The 20172-nt window shown below is 44.5% G+C and overlaps 1 protein-coding gene across 1 annotated transcript in view; it reads right to left on the bottom strand.

Moving 5' to 3' along the window:
- Positions 1 to 16188: 16188 nt before the first annotated feature.
- zgc:113436 (uncharacterized protein LOC503528 homolog) overlaps positions 16189 to 20172 on the bottom strand; it is a 35544-nt gene continuing 31560 nt past the window's right edge. The window contains exons 7-8 of the mRNA XM_063074034.1: positions 18845 to 18961; positions 16189 to 16386 (exon numbers count right to left, since the gene is read on the bottom strand). Coding sequence (XP_062930104.1) covers positions 16189 to 16386; positions 18845 to 18961 — 315 coding nt within the window. The remainder of the gene's footprint in view (positions 16387 to 18844; positions 18962 to 20172) is intronic.

Below are 20172 nucleotides of genomic sequence, written 5' to 3'. Positions count from 1 at the left end.
CCGGAGTACCCAGTGGAAATCCATGCGGCCATGGGGAGAACGTACAAACTCCTTACAGGCAGCAGTGAGGATTGAACTTGGGGCTCCTGTACTGTAAGGTGTTGTGCTAACCACTACGCCACTATGCTGCCTGAACTCCAAGTAACTGTGCCTGAGCTCTGAGCTCTGGAATTCCCTCCCTAAACTTTTCCATCTCTCTGCCTCTTTCTTACTTCCTTACAACCTTCAGTCTTCGACTGAGCTTTTGATCATGAACCCTAATAACACCAACAACTGTCTCATTATGCATTTACAAAGGTTATCTGACTATTTTGCTGTGCTAACAGTACGATAAACAGTTGGAAAAATAACTCTGCCCATGTAGTCAAAACATAATCAGTGTGTGCAGCACCACAATATCCAGGACAGCTGTGTAAATAACTGTCAAAGATGATTCAAATAGAGTTGCTGAAATGTCAGAAGAATGTCCAGGGCTACAAACACTGCCTCAAGGTGTAGTATTTATTTCACAGTCTTTGGGGTATTTGGTGTTGCAAGCATAACTCCCATTACAATCTTTGGTACAATCACTAGCACCTCTCACTCAGCCAATCTCAATGCTAATCTGCTACATGTGTGCACCAGGCTAGTCTCCTGGTCATTTGCTATCTTCCTTTGCCCCTTATCTACTCCTTCTGTGTTCTTGACATCTGCACTGTCCTAATGAAGCTTGTCCCTTGATTAATGAACCGCATCCCACATCATTAGCTATGTCTCATCATATTGCAATTGACAACATTAGAGCAACACACATGAAAGTTGCTGGTGAACGCAGCAGGCCAGGCAGCATCTGTAGGAAGAGGTACAGTCGACGTTTCAGGCCAAGACCCTTCGTCAGGACTAACTGAAAGAAGAGCTAGTAAGAGATTTGAGAGGGGGAGGGGGAGGGGGAGATCCGAAATGATAGGAGAAGACAGGAGGGGGAGGGATGGAGCCAAGAGCTGGACAGTTGATTGGCAAAAGGGATATGAGAGGATCATGGGACAGGAGGCCTAGGGAGAAAGAAAGGGGGAGGGGGGAAGCCCAGAGGATGGGCAAGGAGTATGGTGAGAGGGACAGAGGGAGAAAAAGGAGAGAGAGAAAAAGTCCCGGACCCTGGCACCTGGGATGAAAACTACCATCCGAGTTTCTTTCCTGCGTCCACAGAATTGCCTGTCTGACCCCCTAACTATAGAGTCCCCTATCACTGCTGCCTTCCTCTTCCTTTCCCTACCCTTCTGAACCACAGGGCCAGACTGTGTGCCAGAGGCACAGCCACTGCCGCTTCCCCCAGATAGGCTGTTTCCCCCCCCAACAATACTCAAACAGGAGTACTTATTGTCAAGGGATACAGCCACAGGGGAACTCTCTAGTATCTGACTCTTCCCCTTCCCCCTCCTGACTGCAACCCACTTGTCTGTCTCCTGTGGCCCCGGTGTGACCACCCGCCTATAACTCCTTTCTATCACCTCCTCGCTCTCCCTGACCAGACAAAGGTCATGGAGCTGCAACTCCAGTTCCCTAACTCAGTCCCTTAGGAGCTGCAGCTCGACACACCTGGTGCAGATAAGTCTGTCCGGGAGGCTGGGAGACTCCAGGACTTCCCACATCTGACACTGAGCACTGAAAACTGTCCTCATGCACATACTTCCTCCTTTCCGCAAATAACACAGGTAAACTTACCTTGCCTCGTCCCATTACCGCCTAAGCCTGTTGAGCCAAAGCCCTATCACTCTGCTGCTTCTCACTCCGCTGCCCGCTCTGGATCTTTCAGTTAATGGTAGGGCTCCATGGTATAAAAAAGATTAGGAACACTTGATTTAAACCTTACTCAACATCTCGCAAGGATATTGGTCCTCCTTGAGTTTGTGTAACTCGTCCCTTTTGTAAAGGTCGTAACTTCCCTAGAAGAGATCCCAACGAACCAGAAATCTGAAACCTTGCCCCCTGCATCAATTGCTCAGCCACACATTCATCTGCCAAATCATCCTAGTCTTACCCTCACTGGCATGTGGCACAGGCAGCAATCCAGAGATTGCTACCCTGGAGGTCCTGCTTTTCAGCTTTCTACCTAACTCCCTATATTCTCACTTCAGGACATTGTCTCCTGATAGTTATTCCTGTAACTCATATCTATCACCTCCTCATTCTCTCGTATGAGCCGAAGTGCAGCCAGCTTCAATTCCAGTTATTCAACACTGTTTGTATGGTGGTACAACTGGATGCATCTCATACAGATGTAGTTACCAGGGAGACTGGAGATCTCCAAGAGTTCCCACAGCTCACATGACAAATGTATCACTGACCCTGGACACATTCTCACTGCGCTAGCTATGAACAAATGCACAAAGAAAGATCGAAACTTATCAAGAGCCTTCACTTCTCCTCTCCTAACCCACTTAAGCCAAAGCCTAACCACGCTAAAACTGGGCCCTCACACAATGGCCTCAATTCTTAAACGTAACTTCTTAGCAATTTCAAGTTCCCGAGTGTCAACATCTATGAAGATCTACTCTGGGCCTAACATATTATTGCAGTCACAAAGAAGGCACAACTGCGGCTATATTTCGTTAGATTGAGAGATTCAGATTTCTGGATCATTGGGACCTCTTTTGGGGCAGGTGTGACCTGTACAAAAAGGACGGGTTTCACTTGAATCTGAGGGGGATCAATATCCTGGCAGGGAAGTTGGCTAAGGCTATTGGGGAGAGTTTAAACTATAATTGCTGGGGGGGGGGGTGGGAGCTGAACTGAAGAGATGGAGGAAGGGGCTATTGGCTCACAAATCGAGAAAGCTTGGAGACAATGCGAGAGGGAGGATAGGCAGGTGATAGAGAAGGGATGCACTCAGACCGATGGTTTGAGATGTGTCTATTTTAATGCGAGGAGTATCAGAACAAAGCTGATGAGCTTAGAGCGTGGATCAGCACTTGGAGCTATGATGTTGTGGCCATTACAGAGACCTGGATGGTTCAGGGGCAGAAATGGTTACTTCGAGTGCCAGACTTTAGATGTTTCAGAAAGGACAGGGAGGGAGACAAAAGAGGTGGGGGCGTGGCACTGTTGATCAGAGATAGTGTCACAGCTGCAGCAAAGGAGGTCATGAGTGATTGTCTACTGAGTCTCAGTGGGTGGAAGTTAGAAACATGAAGGGGTCAATAACTCTACTGGGTGTTTTTTATAGACCACCCAACAGTAACAGGGACATCGAGGAGCAGATAGGGAGACAGATTCTGGAAAGGTGTAATAATAACAGGGTTGTCATGGTGGGAGATTCTAATTTCCCCAATATTGATTGGCATCTTCCTAGAGCACGGGGTTTAGATGGGGTAGGGTTTGTTCAGGAAGGTTTCCTGACACAATATATAGATAAATCTACAAGAGGAGAGGCTGTACTTGATCTGGTATTAGGAAATGATCTTGGTCAGGTGTCAGGTCTCTCAGTAGGAGAGCATTTTGGAGATACTGATCACAATTCTATCTCCTTTACCATAGCATTGGAGAGGGATAGAAACCGATAAGTTAGGAAAGCATTTAATTGGATTAAGGGGAATATGAAGCTATCAGGCAGGAACTTGGAAGCATAAATTGGGAACAGATGTTCTCAGGGAAATGTACGACAGAAATGTGGCAAATGTTCAGGGGATACTTGTATGGCATTCTGTATAGGTACGTTCCAATGAGACAGGGAAAGGATAGTAGGGTACAGGAACCATGGTGTACAAAGGCTGTTGAAAATCTAGTCAAGAAGAAAAGAAAAGCTTTTGAAAGGTTCAGGAAACTAGGTAATGATAGAGATCTAGAAAATTATAAGGCTAGCAGGAAGGAGCTTAAAAATGAAATTAGGAGAGCCAGAAGGGGCCATGAGAAGGCCTTGATGAGCAGGATTAAGGAAAACCCCAAGGCATTCCACTAGTATGTGAAGAGCAAGAGGATAAGGCATTAGAGAACAGGACCAATCAAGTGTGACACTGGAAAAATATATATGGAACCAGAAGAGATAGCAGAGATACTTAATGAATACCTTACTTCAGTATTCACTACGGAAAAGGATCTCAGCGATTGTAGGGATGATTTACAGTGGATTGAAAAGCTTGAGCATGTAGACATTAAGAAAGAGGTTGTGCTGGGGCTTTTGGAAAGCATCAAATTGGATAATTCTCTGGGACTGGATGAGATGTATCCCAGGCTACTGTGGGAGGTGAGGGAGGAGATTGCTGAGCCTCTGGCAATGATCTTTGCATCACCAATAAGGACAAGAGAGGTTCTAGAAGATTGAAGGGTTGCAGATGTTGTTCCCTTATTCAAGAAGGGGAGTAGAGATAGCCCAGCAAATTATAGACCAGTGAGTCTTACTTCAGTGGTTGGTGAGTTGACAGAAAAGGTCCTGAGAGGCAGGATTTATGAACATTTGGAGAGGCATAATATGATCAGGAATTGTCAGCATGGCTTTGTCAAAGGCAGGTTGTCCCTTACGAGCCTGATTGAATTTTTTGAGGATGTGACTAAAAAGATTGATGAAGGTAGAACAGTAGATGTGGTGTATATGGATTTCAGCAAGGCATTTTGATAAGGTACTCCATGCAAGGCTTATTGAGAAAGTAAGGAGGCATGGGATCCAAGAGGATATTGCTTTGTGGATCCAGAATTGGCTTGCTCACAGAAGGCAAAGAGTGGTTGTAGATAGGTCATATTCTGCATGGAGGTCGGTGACCAGTGGTGTGCCTCCGGGATCTGTTCTGGGACCCCTTCTCTTCGTGATTTTTATAAATGACCTGGATGAGGAAGTGGAGGGATGGATTAGTAAATTTGCTGATGACACAAAGGTTGGAGGGCTGTCAGAGGTTACAGCAGGACATCGATAGGATGCAAAACTGGGCTGAGATGTGGCAGATGGAGTTCAACCCAGATAAGTGTGAAGTGGTTTATTTTGGTAGGTCAAATATGATGGCAGAATATGGTATTAGTGGTAAGACTCTTGGCAGTGTGGAGGATCAGAGGGATCTTGGGGTCCAAGTCCATAGGACACTCAAAATTGCTGCGCAGGTTGACTCTGTGGTTCAGAAGGCATATGGTGCATTGGCCTTCATCAATCGTGGAATTGAATTTAGGAGCCGAGAGCTAATGTTGCAGCTATATAGGGCCCTGGTCAGAATCCACTTGGAGTATTGTGCTCAGCTCTGGTCGCCTCACTACAGGATGTGGAAATTAAAGAAAGGGTGCAGAAAAGATTTACAAGGACGTTGTCTGGATTGGGGAGCATGCCTTATGAGAATATGTTGAGTGAACTCGGCCTTTTCTCCTTGGAGCGATGGAGGATGAGAGGTGACCTGATAGAGGTGTACAAGATGATGAAAGGCATTGATCGTGTGGATAGTCCAAAGCTTTTTCTCAGGGCTGAAATAGCTAGCATGAGAGGGCACAGTTTTAAGGTGCTTGGAAGCAGGTACAGAGGAGATGTCAGGAGTAAGTTTTTTTTAATGTGGAGAGTGGTGAGTGCGTGGAATGGGCTGCCGGCGACGGTGGGGGAGGCGGATACTATAGAGTCTTTTAAGAGACTCCTGGATAGGTACATGGAGCTTAGAAAAATAGAGGGCTATGAGTAACCCTGGGTAATTTCAAAGCAAGTACATGTTCGGCACAGCTTTGTGGAACAAAGGGCCTGGATTTCTATGTTTCTATGAGGAGACTTAGTATGTCACCAAAGCCACTCACAAATTTCTACAGATGTGACAGGGAGAGTATTCTAACTGGCTGCATCACTATCTGGTATGGACTGGGGTGGGGGGGCACTGTACAGGACTGAAATAAGCTGCAGAAAGTTGTAAACTTAGTCAGCTCCTTCACGGGCCTCCTCAGCATCCAGGACTACTTCAAGGAAGGATGACTCAAAAAGTTGGTATCTATCATTAAGGACACCAATCACCCATGACATGCCCTCTTCTCATTTCTACCATCAGGGAGGAGGTACAGAAGCATGAAGACGCACACTCAGCAATTCAGCAACAGCTTCTTCCCCTCCGCCATCAGATTTCTGAATGGACAACGAACCCACGAACACTACCTCCTTACTTTTGATTTCTCTTTTTGCATGACTTACTTAACTTTTTAAATATATGTATATGTTGCAATGCATAATACAAACTATTCATTGCAATACAATGTACTGCTGCCCCAAAACAACAAATTTCACAACATATGCCAGTGATAAGAAACCTAATTCTGATTTATAGCCCTTGATCATTAAGACTGAAGCCACCAACAATTCCCAAAAGGTCCCCAGTTCTTTTTAACTACACCATATCCAATGCTTCATATTGCTTGTCCTGCTAACTAAATCCTCAAAGATCCTTAATATGCTGTGCAACACAACTGTTCTTTTGTAAAACCATATCAGCCTTGCTTAACCATGTTAGGCCTTTTAAATTTTGGATTAGATTGTTTTTCTTTGCAGCTTAAAAATTACCTGTTAGTATATGTTATAACTATTTATATACATATAACTGTTTAGTATGTTTCCTAGTGGTCACAGTATGTATATGCAGTTGTTCAGTGTGTCCCCTAGTGGTCACAGTATGTATATGCAGTTGTTCAGTGTCTCTCCTAGTGGTCACAGTATGTGTATGCAGTTGTTCAGAGTGTCCCCTAGTGGTCACAGTGTGTATATGCAGTTGTTCAGTGTGTCCCCTAGTGGTCACAGTATGTATATGCAGTTGTTCAGAGTGTCCCCTAGTGGTCACAGTGTGTATATGCAGTTGTTCAGTGTGTCCCCTAGTGGTCACAGTATGTATATGCAGTTGTTCAGAGTGTCCCCTAGTGGTCACAGTATGTATATGCAGTTGTTCAGAGTGTCCCCTAGTGGTCACAGTGTGTATATGCAGTTGTTCAGTGTGTCCCCTAGTGGTCACAGTATGTATATGCAGTTGTTCAGAGTGTCCCCTAGTGGTCACAGTATGTATATGCAGTTGTTCAGTATCTCCCCTAGTGGTCACAGTATGTGTATGCAGTTGTTCAGAGTGTCCCCTAGTGGTCACAGTATGTACTGTATATGCAGTTAAAAACATGAGAAAATCTGCAGATGCTGGAAATCTAAAGCAATGCACACAAAATCCTGGAGGAACTCAGCAGATCAGGCAGCATCTGAGGAAAAACAGTAAAGAGTTGACATTTTAGGCCAAGACCCTTCTTCAGGACTGAGGGAAGGGGCAAGAAGTCTGAAATAGAAGGTTGGAGGGAGTGGAAAGAAGCTAGCTGAAAGGTGATAAGTGAAGCCATGTGTGTGGGAAAGGTCAAGGCTTGGAGAAGAAAAAATCTGATAGAACAGGAGAGTGGACAATAGAAGAAAGGAAAGGGGGGGGGGGAACCGAGGGAGAAATAACAGGCAGGTAAAAGAACAGAAGTAAAAGAACAGAGTGGGGAATATAATCAGAATCGGGTTTATTATCACCGGTGTGTGTTATGAAATTTGTTAACTTAGCAGCAGCAGTTCAATGCAATACATATACAGAAGAAAAAATATAATAATAAATAAATCAATCAATTACAGTATACATATATTGAATATATTAAAAATCATGCAAAAATCAGAAATAATATATATTTAAAAAGTGAGGTGGTGTTCAAGGGTTCAATGTCCATTTTGAAATCGGATGTCAGAGGGGAAGAAGCTGTTTCTGAATTGCTGAGTGTGTACCTTCAGGCTTCTGTACTTCCTACCTTATAGTGATAGTGAGAAAAGGGCATGCCCCTGGTACTGGAGGTCTAATGGACGCTGCCTTTCTGAGACACCGCTCCTTGAAGATGTCCTGGGTACTTTGTAGGCTAGTACCCAGAATGGTGACGAGTAAATTTACAACCCTCTGCAGCTTCTTTCGGCCCCATGCTGTAACCCCCCACCCCCATACCAGACAGTGAAGCATCCTGTCAGAATGCTCTCCATGGTACAACTATAGAAGTTTTTGAGTGTATTTGTTGACATACCAAATCTCTTCAGACTCCTAATGAAGTATAGTCATTCTTTGAGAGGTTGGTCATGACTAGACTGAACTCCTGCCTCAGCAAGGACCTGGACCCATTGCAATTTGCCTATCGCCACAATAGGTCAATGACCGACACAATCTCAATGGCTCTTCACACGCCCTTAGACCACCTGGACAACACAAACACCTATGTCAGGATGCTGTTCTTCGACTATAGCTCAGCATTTAATACCATCATTCCCACAATCCTGATTGAGAAGTTGCAGAACCTGGGCCTCTGTACCTCCCTCTGCAATTGGATCCTCAACTTCCTAACTGTAAGACCACAACCTGGGCAGATTGGTGATAACATATCCTCCTCGCTGATGATCAACATTGGTGCACCTCAGGGATGTGTGCTTCACCCACTGCTCTACTCTCTCTCTATACCCATGACTGTGTGGCTAGGCATAGCTCAAATACCATCTGTAAATTTGCTGATGATACAACCATTGTTAGTAGAATCTCAGGTGGTGACGAGGGGGTGTACAGGAGTGAGATACGCCATCTACTGGAGTGGTGCTGCAGCAACAACCTGGCACTCAATGTCAGTAAGACGAAAGAGCTGATTGTGGACTTCAGGAAGGGTAAGACGAAGGAACACATACCAATCCTCATAGAGGGATCAGAAGTGGAGAGAGTGAGCAGCTTCAAGTTCCTGGGTGTCAAGATCTCTGAGGATCTAACCTGGTCCCAACATATCGATGTAGTTATAAAGAAGGCAAGACAGTGGCTATACTTCATTAGGAGTTTGAAGAAATTTTGCACATCAGCAAATACACTCAAAAACCTCTACAGTTGTACTGTGGACAGCATTCTGACAGGCTGCATCACTGTCTGGTATGGAGGGGCTACTGCACTGGACCAAAAGCTGCAGCAGAAGGTTGTAAAACTAGTCAGCTCCATCTTGGGTACTAACCTACAAAGTACCCAGGACATCTTCAGGGAACAGTGGCTCAGAAAGGCAGCATCCATTGTTAAGGACCTCCAGCACCCAGAGCCATGCCCCTTTCTCCCTGTTACCATCAGGTAGGAGGTACAGAAGCCTGAAGGCACACGCTCTGATTCAGGAACAGCTTCTTCCCCTCTGCCATCTGATTCCTAAATGGACATTGAATCTTTGGACACTACCTCACTATTTTTTAATATACAGTATTTCTGTTTTTGCATGTTTTTTGTCATCTATTCAATATATGTAATTGATTTACTTGTTTATTTATTATTATTATTATTATTTTATTATTTTTTCTCTCTGCTACATTATGTATTGCGTTGAATTGCTGCTGCCAAGTTAGCAAATTTCACGTCACATGCCGGTGATGATAAACCTGATTCCGATTCTGATTGTTGCTGTCTTGCCTTATTTATAACTGCATCAATATTTTGGGACCAGGTTAGGTCCTCAGAGATCTTGACACCCAGGAACTTGAAACTGCTCACTCTCTCCACTTCTGATCCCTCTGTGAGGATTGGTTTGTGAAGGTGCGGGAGTGGAGAAGGGGTGAAGGTGGAGTGATTTGTTTACCTGATGGAGAAATCAATATTTATGCCCTCAGATTGGAGGGTAGCCAGACAGAAAATAAGGTGTTGCCCCTCCACCTTGAGGGTGGCCTCTCTTGGCACAAGAGGGGGCCATGGATCGACACGTTGGAATGGGAATTAAAATGTTCACCCACCAGGAACTCCCACTCATGGTGGATGGTGTGCATGTGCTCGACAAAGCAGTCCCCCAATTTACAACGGGGCTCACCAATGTAGAGGCTGCATCATCAGTTGTTCAGTGTCCCCCCCCCCCCCACCTTAGTGGTCACAGTATGTACATGCAGTTGTTCAGAGTGTCCCCTAGTGGTCACAGTATGTATATAAGACCACAAGACACAGGAGCAAAATTAGGCCATTTGGCCCATCGAGTCTGCTCTGCCATTCAATCATGGCTGACCCTTTTTTCCTGTTCTTAGCCCCACTCTCCGGCCTTCTCCCCGTGACTTTTGATGCCGTGTCCAATCAAGAATCTATTAAATACACCCAACGATCTGGCTTCCACAGCTGCCTGTGGTATCAAATTCACCACCCTCTGGCTCAAGAAATTTCTCCACATCTCTATTTTAAAATGATGCTCCACTATCCTGAGGCTGTGCCCTCTTGTCCTAGACTCCCCCACAATGGGAAACACCCTTTCCACATCTACTCTGTCCAGACCTTTCAACAGTCAAAAGGTTTCAATGTATACCCTCCCCCCCCCAATCCTTCTAAATTCCAGTGAGTACAGACCCAGAGCCATCAAAAGTTCCTCGTATAATAACATAATAACCCTTTCATTCCTGGAAATCATCCTTGTGTACCTCCTCTGAACCATCTCCAATACCAGCACATCTGTTCTTAGATGAGGACCCCAAAACTGTTCACAATACTCAAGGTGAGGCCTCACCAGTGCCTTATAAAGCCTCAACATTATATCCATGCTCTTTTATTCTGGACCTCTTGAAATGAATGCTAACATTGCATTTGCCTTCCTCACTACCAACTCTAGCTGCAAGTTAACCTTTAGGGTGTTCTGCACAAGGACTCCCAAGTCCTCTTGCATCTCAGATTTTTGTGTTTTCTCCCGATTTAGAAAATAGTCTGCACATTTTTTCTTCTACTAAAGTGCATGACCATGCATTTTCCAACATTGTATTTCATTTGCCATTTCCTTGCCCTTTCTCCTAATCTGTCTAAGTCCTTCTGCATCCTACCTGTTTCCACCAATCTTTGTATCATCTGCAAACTTGGCAACAAAGCCATCTATTCCATCATTTAAATCATTTATATACAGCATAAAAAGAAGCGATCCCAACACTGACCCCTGCAGAACACCACTAGTCACTGGCAGCCAATCAGTCAAGGATCCTTTTATTCCCACTCGCTGCCTCTTACCAATCAGCCAATGTTCTAACCATGCCAGTAACTTTCTTGTAATACCATGGGCTCTTAACTTGGTAGGCAGCCTCATGTGTGGCACTTTGTTAAAAGCCTTCTGAAACTCCAAATATACAACATCCACTGCATCCCCTTTTTCTATCCTACCTGTGATGTCCTAAAGAATCCCAACAGGTTCATCAGGCAAGATTTTCCCTTAACGAAACCATGCTAACTTTGTCCTATCTTGTCCTGTCACCAAGTACTCCATAACTTCATCCTTAACAATTAACTCCAACATCTTTCCAACCACGGAGGTCAGGCTAACTGATCTATAATTTCCTTTCTGCTGCCTTCCTCCTTTCTTAAAGAGTGGAGTGATACTTGCAATTTTCCAGTCCTCTTGTCCCATGCCAGAGTTCAATGATTTCTGAAAAATCATTACCAATGCCTCCACAATCTGTACCACTTCCTCTTTCAGAACCCCATGGTGTAATTCATCTGGACCAGCTGTGTCCTTAGGTCTTCCAGCTTTTTGAGCACCTTTTCCCCTGTAATAGTAACTACACTCACTTCTCTTCCCTCACACACTTCAACATCTGGTACACAGTTAGTGTCTTCTACAATGAAGACTGATGCAAAGTATTCACTTAGTTCATCTGCCAGCCTCTTGTCCCCCATTATCATTTTTCTGGCCTCATTTTCTAGCGGTCTTATATCCACTGTCATATCTCTTTTATCTTTTACATACTTGAAAAAGCTTTTACTATTCATTTTGTTATTGTTTGCTAGCTTGCTTTAATATTTCATCTCTTTCCCTCCAAATGATTCTTTTAGTTGCTCTCTGTGAGCTTTTAAAAGTTTCCCAATCCTCTTTCTTCCCACTAATTTTTGCTTTGTTGTATGCCTTCTTTTTTGCTTTTACATTAGTTGTGTCTTCCCTTGTCAGCCACAGCTGTAGTATTTTGCCATTTGAGTATTTCTTTGTTTTTGGAATACAACTATCCTGCAGCTTTCTCATTTTCCCCCAGAAACTCACGCCATGGCTGCTCTGCTGTCATCCCTGACAGCATCTCCTTCCAATTTACTTTGGCCAACTCCTCTCTCACACCTCTGTAATTTCCTTTACTCCACTGAAATACTGCTACAACAGACTTTACTTTCTCCCTATCAAATTTCAAGTTGAACTCAATCATATTGTGATCACGGCCTCTTAAGCATCCTTTTACCTTAAGCTCCCTAATCACCTCCAGTTCATTAAACAACACCCAATTCAGTATAGCTGATCCCCTAGTACCAACTTGATTTTCCCCAATCGACCTGCATGTTGAAATCTTGCCCTTTTGACAGGCCTTTTCTATTTCTCGTTGTAATCTGTGGTCCACATCCCAGCTGCTATTGGGAAGCCAGTATATAACTGCCAACAGGGTCCCTTTACTCTTGCAGTTTCTTAACTCAACCCACAAGGATCCAACATCTTGTAATCCTATGTCTCAGCTTTCTACTGATGTGATGCCATTCTTTACCAGCAGAGCCACACCACCCCCTCTGCCTACCTTCCTAGCCCTCCAATACAAAGTGTATTGGACATTCAGCTCCCAACTACAACCATTCTTCAGCCATGATCACAACATCATACCTGACAATCTGTAAAAGTGCAACAAGATTTCTTATACTCCGTGCATTGAGATATAACACTGAGTGCTGTCTTTGCTACCCTTTTTGATTCTGTAACCCTAATGCACTGATACTCACCCTGTTGGCTGCAATATTGTCCTAACATCCTGACAGTCTGCATGCTATCTTTGCTTTTTTACCATCTGTCCTATACTGAGTCCCTTCACTCCAATTCCCACCCACTGTCAAATGTGTTTAAATCCTCCCCAACCGCTCTAACAAACTTGTCCACGAGAATATCGGTCCTCTTGCATTCAGCTGCAACCTATCCCTTTTGTACAGGTCACATCCCCTCCAGAAAACATCCCAATGATTCAATAACTTGAAGCACTGCCCTCTGCATTAGCTTCTCAGCCACGAATTTATCTGCCAAATTATCCTGTTTCTATCCTCTAGTGCATGGCACAGGTAGCAATCCAGAAATTACTACCCTGGAGGTCCTGCTTCTCAGCTTTCTACCTAGCTCTCCACATTTTCTCTTCAGGACTCTTTGGTTTTCCTTCCTGTGTCATTGGTACCAGTATGTACCGAGACATCTGGCTGCTCTCCTTCACGTCCAAAATGCTGTGGATGCGATCCGAAACATCCCTGACACTGGCATCAGTGAGGCCACATACCATCTGGGTGCCCTGTTCACATCCACAGAATCTCCTGTCTGTTCCTCTGACTACTGAGTCCCCCATCACTCCCGATCCCCTCTTCTCCCTCTTTTCCATCTGCACCATGGACCTATGCTCTTCATCAGTAACCTGGTCTCCATGCACTCCACTCGGAGGTCATCCCCCGCAACAGTATCCAAAACGTTATACTTATTATTGAGGGGAATGGCCACAGGGGTGCTCCGCACTAACTGCAAGTTCACATTTCTATTTCTCCTGACAGTCACCCAGCTACTCACCTCTTGCAACTTAGGGGTGACTACTTCCCTGTAACTCTGATCGATTATCTCCTTACTCTCCCGTACAAGCCAAATGTCATCCAGTTGCTGCTCCAGACCCTAACACGGTCTTCGAGGAGCTGCAGCTGGATGCACTTCACACAGATGTAGTCCCTGGGAGCCTCTGGGTCTCCCAGGACTCCAGCATTCGGCATGCAGAACACACAATGGCCGTCAACTACACTAGGTACGGTAAGAGAAAAACAATGAAACCTTAACAGAAACTTACTAGAGCCACCACCTCTTCCGAGCCAAAGTCTTCTTTTGGCCAAAGCCTGACACCCTTACTTTCACTACTGGCCTACTCCTAACAATGGCCGCCCCACTTGTCCCTTCTGTACTTCTATTTTATTTGCTGTGCTCTGCTCCCACCACTGATTGGGCTGCTGGAATGAGCCCAAATGCCCACAAATCTCTCCTTTTAAACAAGTGTCACCAACCTGTGAGAAACTTCCTCACTGTGATCTGCTCCCGCGACCGATTGGGCCACTGAAATGTAGTCGTTCATTGTGTCCCCTAGTGGTCATAGTACATATATGCAGTTGTTCGGTGTGTCCCCTAGTGGTTACATTTGTATTCTGGAAAGCTCTGGAAGCTTCTTTTGGTATTGCATCTATCTGCCTGGCTAACTCTTAATCTTCAAATTTGAATGGAATGCTTCTTATCTAAGAGTTGAACATGTGGCAGTCATCTTTTTTCTCTTACTTTTCTCTTCCTCCTGCTACTAGCATCTGTCCTCATTACTGTATACACCATATTTTGCTTCCGTCTCCTTTCACAAACTAGACTTCTATCACAGTCCTTGTTTCAATTTTCTTTGTTCTAGTGATGCGATGACGAACTTCTTTGTTCTAGTCAGATGGTGACGAGAGGGCGTACAGGAGTGAGATACACCAGCTGGTTGAGTGGTGTCGCAGCAACAACCTCACACTCAACTTCAGTAAGACCAAAGAAGTGACTGTGGACTTCAGGAAGAGAAGATGAGGGAACACACACCAGTCCTCATAGAGGGATCAGAAGTGGAAAGAGAACAATTTCAATTTCCTAGGAGTCAATATCTCTTACAACGTAACCTAGACCCAACATACTGATGCAGCAATAAAGACACGGCAGTGGCTATATTTCATTAGGAGTTTCAGGAGATTTGGTTTGTCACCTAAGACACTCACAAGTTTCTATAAATGTACCATGGAAAGCATTCTAACTGGCTGCATCATCGTCTTGTATATGTAGGGGTAGGGGTGGGGGGGGCTACTACACAGGATCAAACTAAGCTGCAGAGAATTGTAAACTTAGTCAGCTTCATCGTGGGCACGAGCCTCTGTGGTATCCACGACATCTTCAGGGACTGGTGCTTCAAAATGGTGGCGTCCATCATTAAGGACACCCATCACCCTGGTCATGCCTTGTTCTCATTGCTACCATCAGGGAGGAGGTACAGGAGCCTGAAGACACACACTCAACAATTCAGGAACAGCTTCTTCCCCTCTGCCTTCTACCTCACTACTTCTTAATTTTTTTTTCCCACTACTTATCTAATTTGACTATTCACTCTCTTGGCTCCATGTTCCCAACACTCCTGTAGCTCTCAAACCTGTTCTCTCACAAAAGGTCATCAGCTCCCTTTATTCTTACATCCAATAACCTACACTTGGTGTATTTACAGCAGCCCCGGCTGGCAGAGGGAACAGAAACAGCTGGAGAAACACACTTGGTCATAGGGAGGAGGTGGAAACAAGTGTCTAGAACAAGTTTCAGAATCAAATATTTCAATTCTTCAAATTTACAAAAACACATTTTATACAATCAAAAGTGTGCATGAGGAATTTCAGCAGATTTCAGATATTTACAAGGTACAAGCATTCCACAAATTTACAAGAGACTGAACGGATAATACTGTTGGTGTAAAATTAATTCTGATTCTGAACAGCTAAAATATAAAAAATTTACAGCTAGCAGGTCAGAGTGCAGATACCGGATACTTAATGTCTTGTTCTGGCCTTGAGCTCAGTGTCGGACACCTTTCCTCAGCTGCTGAGGCTGGACACCTGTCCCCAGGTGTTGAGCTCAGTGTTGGACACCTGTCCCTGGGTGTTGAGACTGTTGGACACCTGCCCCCTAGGGATGAGTGTTGGACACCTGCCACTGGGTGTTGAGACTGTTGGACACCCGCCCCCGGGTGTTGAGAGTGTTGGACACCCGCCCCCGGGTGTTGAGAGTGTTGGACACCTGTCCCCAGGTGTTGAGCTCAGTGTTGGACACCTGTCCCCGGGTGTTGAGACTGTTGGACACCTGCCACTGGGTGTTGAGAGTGTTGGAACCCGCCCCCGGGTGTTGAGAGTGTTGGACATCCGCCCCCGGGTGTTGAGAGTGTTGGACATCCGCCCCCGGGTGTTGAGAGTGTTGGACACCTGCCCCCGGGTGTTGAGAGTGTTGGACACCTGCCCCCAGGTGTTGGACACCTGCCCCCAGGTGTTGAGAGTGTTGGATACCTGTTCCCAGGTACTTGTCTTGGTGCTGGCTCCTTGACCCACAGATAGGGCTTTGCGTTGCCATTTTCAATCCACTTCCTAGGACAGTATCACCAGAAAAAATTCTCCTCAATCCCGTAAATAATTTATATGACATTGAAAAGCAGCTTCACACCATCCCACCACCCACAGTGTGCTCAGAGGACAAAGTTGCTTCGATTTGAGAAGAAAGAAAGTGACTTTTCTTCAGTTTTTTGGTGTTTCCAGGAAACGCTTCACCTCCTATGGTAAAATGGATCTCCTTCCTGGCTTTCCTCTTGGCATGCTTTTTCTCACGCTTATGAGCTGCAGCCAGGTTGGCAAGCACCTACACAAAGGGAAAAGAAATTATTGGCAGAACTCCTGGCTTTCATTCACCTCATTCAATATAACACCACTCATCAGCACCACAAGTTAAGCTTATGAAAGCCTCCAAAGTCAATTTCACAACAAGGTCCTGGCTCTGTTCAGCAGATTCTGCTGTGTGCAGATTTGGAGATGGAGATGCTTCACACAGTCACCCTGCCAAAGCTTTCAAAGTGACTTACTCACTTACTTTAGTGATCTATCTATCTTTACAAACCTTCCAAGCCAATGAGATGCGGTGCCCAGAAACCCACCTGTCTAACCTTAGCCTAATCACAGGACAATTTACACTGACCAATTAATCTACTAAGTGGTACGTCTTCGGAACGTGGGAGGAAACCCGAGCACCCGGAGGAAACCCACGCACTCATGGGAGAGTGTACAAACTCCTTACAGACGGCATCAGAACTGAACTCCAAACTCCAACATTCCCAGCTGTAGTAACATCAAGCTAACCACTATGCTACTGTGGCACCCCAAGAGAATGGGAATTAACCTCATACTCTGGAGAAATGAAAAATGTACCTGAGAGACAGTGGTTGGAAACAAGGGTCATGTGTAATGCCCAACAAAAAGCTACCATCAGATTTTGACCAGATTGTTGGGATATTTAAGGTAGGTACATTGCTGGAGGATCAGAAATTGAAGGTTATGGAGAACTGCCACTTTGCAACTTAGATCAGCCAAGATCATATTAAATAGTAGTGTAGTAACATCATAAAGGATCTCACCCACCCTGCTCATAGACTCTCATCAGGGAGGAGGCTACGTAGCATCCACACCAGCGCTACCAGACTCAAAAACAGTTACTTTCCCCAAGCAGTAAAGCTGATCAACATCTCCACCCACTAACCCACCCCTCAACACCCCCAACCACCACTACTTTATCATTTCCTGTCAGAGCCACCTTATTTACAGACATTCTTGTGCTTATTGTCACCTTATGGACATACAATCAATCTATATATACAAACCATCTTTATTATATTTATTGTGTGAAAAATTGTGGAATATTGGTAGCTCAGGTTGGCTATTTGGAAGTTTGGTTGATTGCTGGGCAAAAAGTTTGCAGACGTTTTGGTTGTAAACAAGAAGCCATCATCTGGCTGTCATCCGGTTGAAATGGTGACTTGCTTCGTCTTCATGAGCTGATACTAGTGAGAGTGGGTCATGCTTCTGCTGGACGACAGCCAGAGTCTTGACTCAAACAAGAACAAGAAAAGAATGAGAATTTCTTGAAGCTTCATTCTCTACAGAAGGATGCATCGACATAGATCCGGTATATGAATGTTTATGGAGAAAAGAGAAGTAACAATGTCAACAATCAAAGAATCACCAGTAATCTTGGATCTGGATAGCAAAGCAAATACTTCCACGGACCTCCCTCAAAGCTAGGCAATCGGAATCTTCCACTGCTAAACTGTTCACAGTGCTTTGAACCATCTAATCAGATCCCAATGTCTTAAAAATATCCATTCGGACCCTAAAGGAGTATCTAAGCCAGCATTCTGAGGAAACAACACCCTCAACTGTGCACTAATGACGGCTTTTCAATTGGAGCCAAAAACGTTTGCAAACATTTTGCCAAGCTCAGCAATCAACCAAACTTTCAAACATTTATTGTGTTTTTTTAAAAAATTATTATTTTTTGTTTATCTTTAGGGAGGTGGGGTGGAGATACGTCTCTACCAAAGAAGGTGAAAGGTGCTCATTCCCTCCGCTAGCCTGAAGGGCAACTTTGGGCAAGGTGTAGCATCTGATTAGTCCCCCGATCAGGGTCATGCGAAGCCATGGCAGCAAGTGGTGGATGGTGGTTTGAGCAGCTGATGTGTATCACAAGCTCTAGTTATGCAACAACTGATGCCAGGCAGACAACCTGTGAAGAGTACTGACGTGCCTGTTCCGTTTTTGTTTGTTGTTTGTGCGGGGAGGAGGGATTTGAGGGGTTGATGATCATGCTGTTGTTCTTCTCTTTCTCAGTTTCAAGACTATCTGGAGAAGAAGAATTTCAGAGTTGTATACTTTGTTAATAAATGAACCTTTGAACCTTTAATAGCTGGGGTCATCCACACTGCCCAGAAGGAAGCAATGGCAAATCACTTCTGTAGAAACATTTGCCAAGAACAATCATGGTCATGGATAAGACCACCATTGCCCACATCATACGACATGGCATGTAAAGATGATAATGATGTTCTTCATGTTATTGTGTTTGTTTGGTGCTGCATCAGATACAGAGTAACAATTATTTCGTTCTCCCTTACACTTGTGTACTGGAACAGACATTAGACAATGTTGTATCTTAGGGACAAGTGGCCTTGTCAAGCTTTCCTCCAATTTTCTTGTGTCATTATGTTCAAACTGACATGTTCTGTGCATCGCAGAGCTGGATGAGTAGCTAAGATTATTTTGATACATACCATTTCTTTAACTGTATTTTGTTGCTCATCCATGGAACTTGTGAACGTGTCGATACTTTCCGCTTTGATGGCACAGTTATCTTGCAGTTTGTACTCATGTGCAATTTCAAACTCTCCCTGAAATACAATTAGTTATACTTTTAGAATATTTTCTCCATATTTAATGTAAACCTTTAAACACTAGAGCACAAGTTTGATCCCTCCAACTCCTTCAGTATTTTGATCGTTTCCTTCCCTGCCTTATAAGCCTTGCCCCCTCCTGAAGCTCAGCTCCCAGCCTTGAATACATTGAATGATCCAGACCTGATGGGAAGACACTATAGAGATTCATAGTTACCAGCGAAGAAATTCTTCTCAAATGGCAGATTTTTAAATTTGAAATGGTTTCTCCATTCAGTTTTAGATCTGTCCTCTCCAACAGAAACATATTCACAGTACCTACCCTTAGAAACCCCTTCAGACCTCACCTCAATAAAACACCAGGTGTCAGTCTGTCGACTACGATCTTAAATGGCAAGATGACAAACCAGCATTCCCTCTGCCCCCCCCCCCAACAAACTAGTTATTCAAGGTTCATTTTCATTCAACTATACATGAGCAGAATCAGGCCATTTAACCCATCAAGTCTGCTCCACTGTTTCATCATGGCTAATCCATTTTCCCTCTCAGCCCCAATCTCCTGCCTTCTTCCTGTATCCCTTCATGCCCTGACTTATTAAGAATCTACCAATCTGCCTTAAATATACCCTAAGACTTGGCCTCCACAGCCGCCTGTGGCAAAGAATTCTACAGATCCACCACTCTCTGGCTAAAGAAATTCCTCCTCATCTCAGTTCTAAATGGACACCCCTTTATTCTAAGACTATGTCCTCTGGTCTTAAGTCTCCCCCACCATAGGAAACATCCTCTCCACATTCACTCTATCAAGACCTTTCAGCATTCAACAGGTATCAATTAGGTCACCACCCCCACCACCCCCAATTCTTCTGAATTCCAGTGAGTACAGGCCCAGAGCCATCAAACACTCTTCATATGATAAGCCTTTCAATCCTGGAATCATTTTCATGAACTTCCTTTGAACTCTCTCCAATGTCAGCATATTCTTTCTAAGATAAGGGCCCAAAACTGCTCACAGTACTCCAAGTGTGGCCTCACAGTGCTTTATAAAGGCTCAACATTACATCCTTGCTTTTATATTCTAGTCCTCTTGAAATGAATGCTAACATCTCATTTGCCTTCCTCACCCCCAATCCAACCTGTGAATTAACTTTTAGGGAATCCTGCACGTAGACTCCCATGTCCCTTTGTTGAATTTTCTCTCTATTTAG

The sequence above is a fragment of the Mobula hypostoma genome, chromosome 21 (genome assembly GCF_963921235.1).
Source record: "Mobula hypostoma chromosome 21, sMobHyp1.1, whole genome shotgun sequence".
In the NCBI taxonomy this organism is placed as follows: domain Eukaryota; kingdom Metazoa; phylum Chordata; class Chondrichthyes; order Myliobatiformes; family Myliobatidae; genus Mobula; species Mobula hypostoma.
The sequence above is the reverse complement of the archived record's forward strand: the minus strand, read 5'-3'. Positions and strand labels throughout refer to the sequence as shown.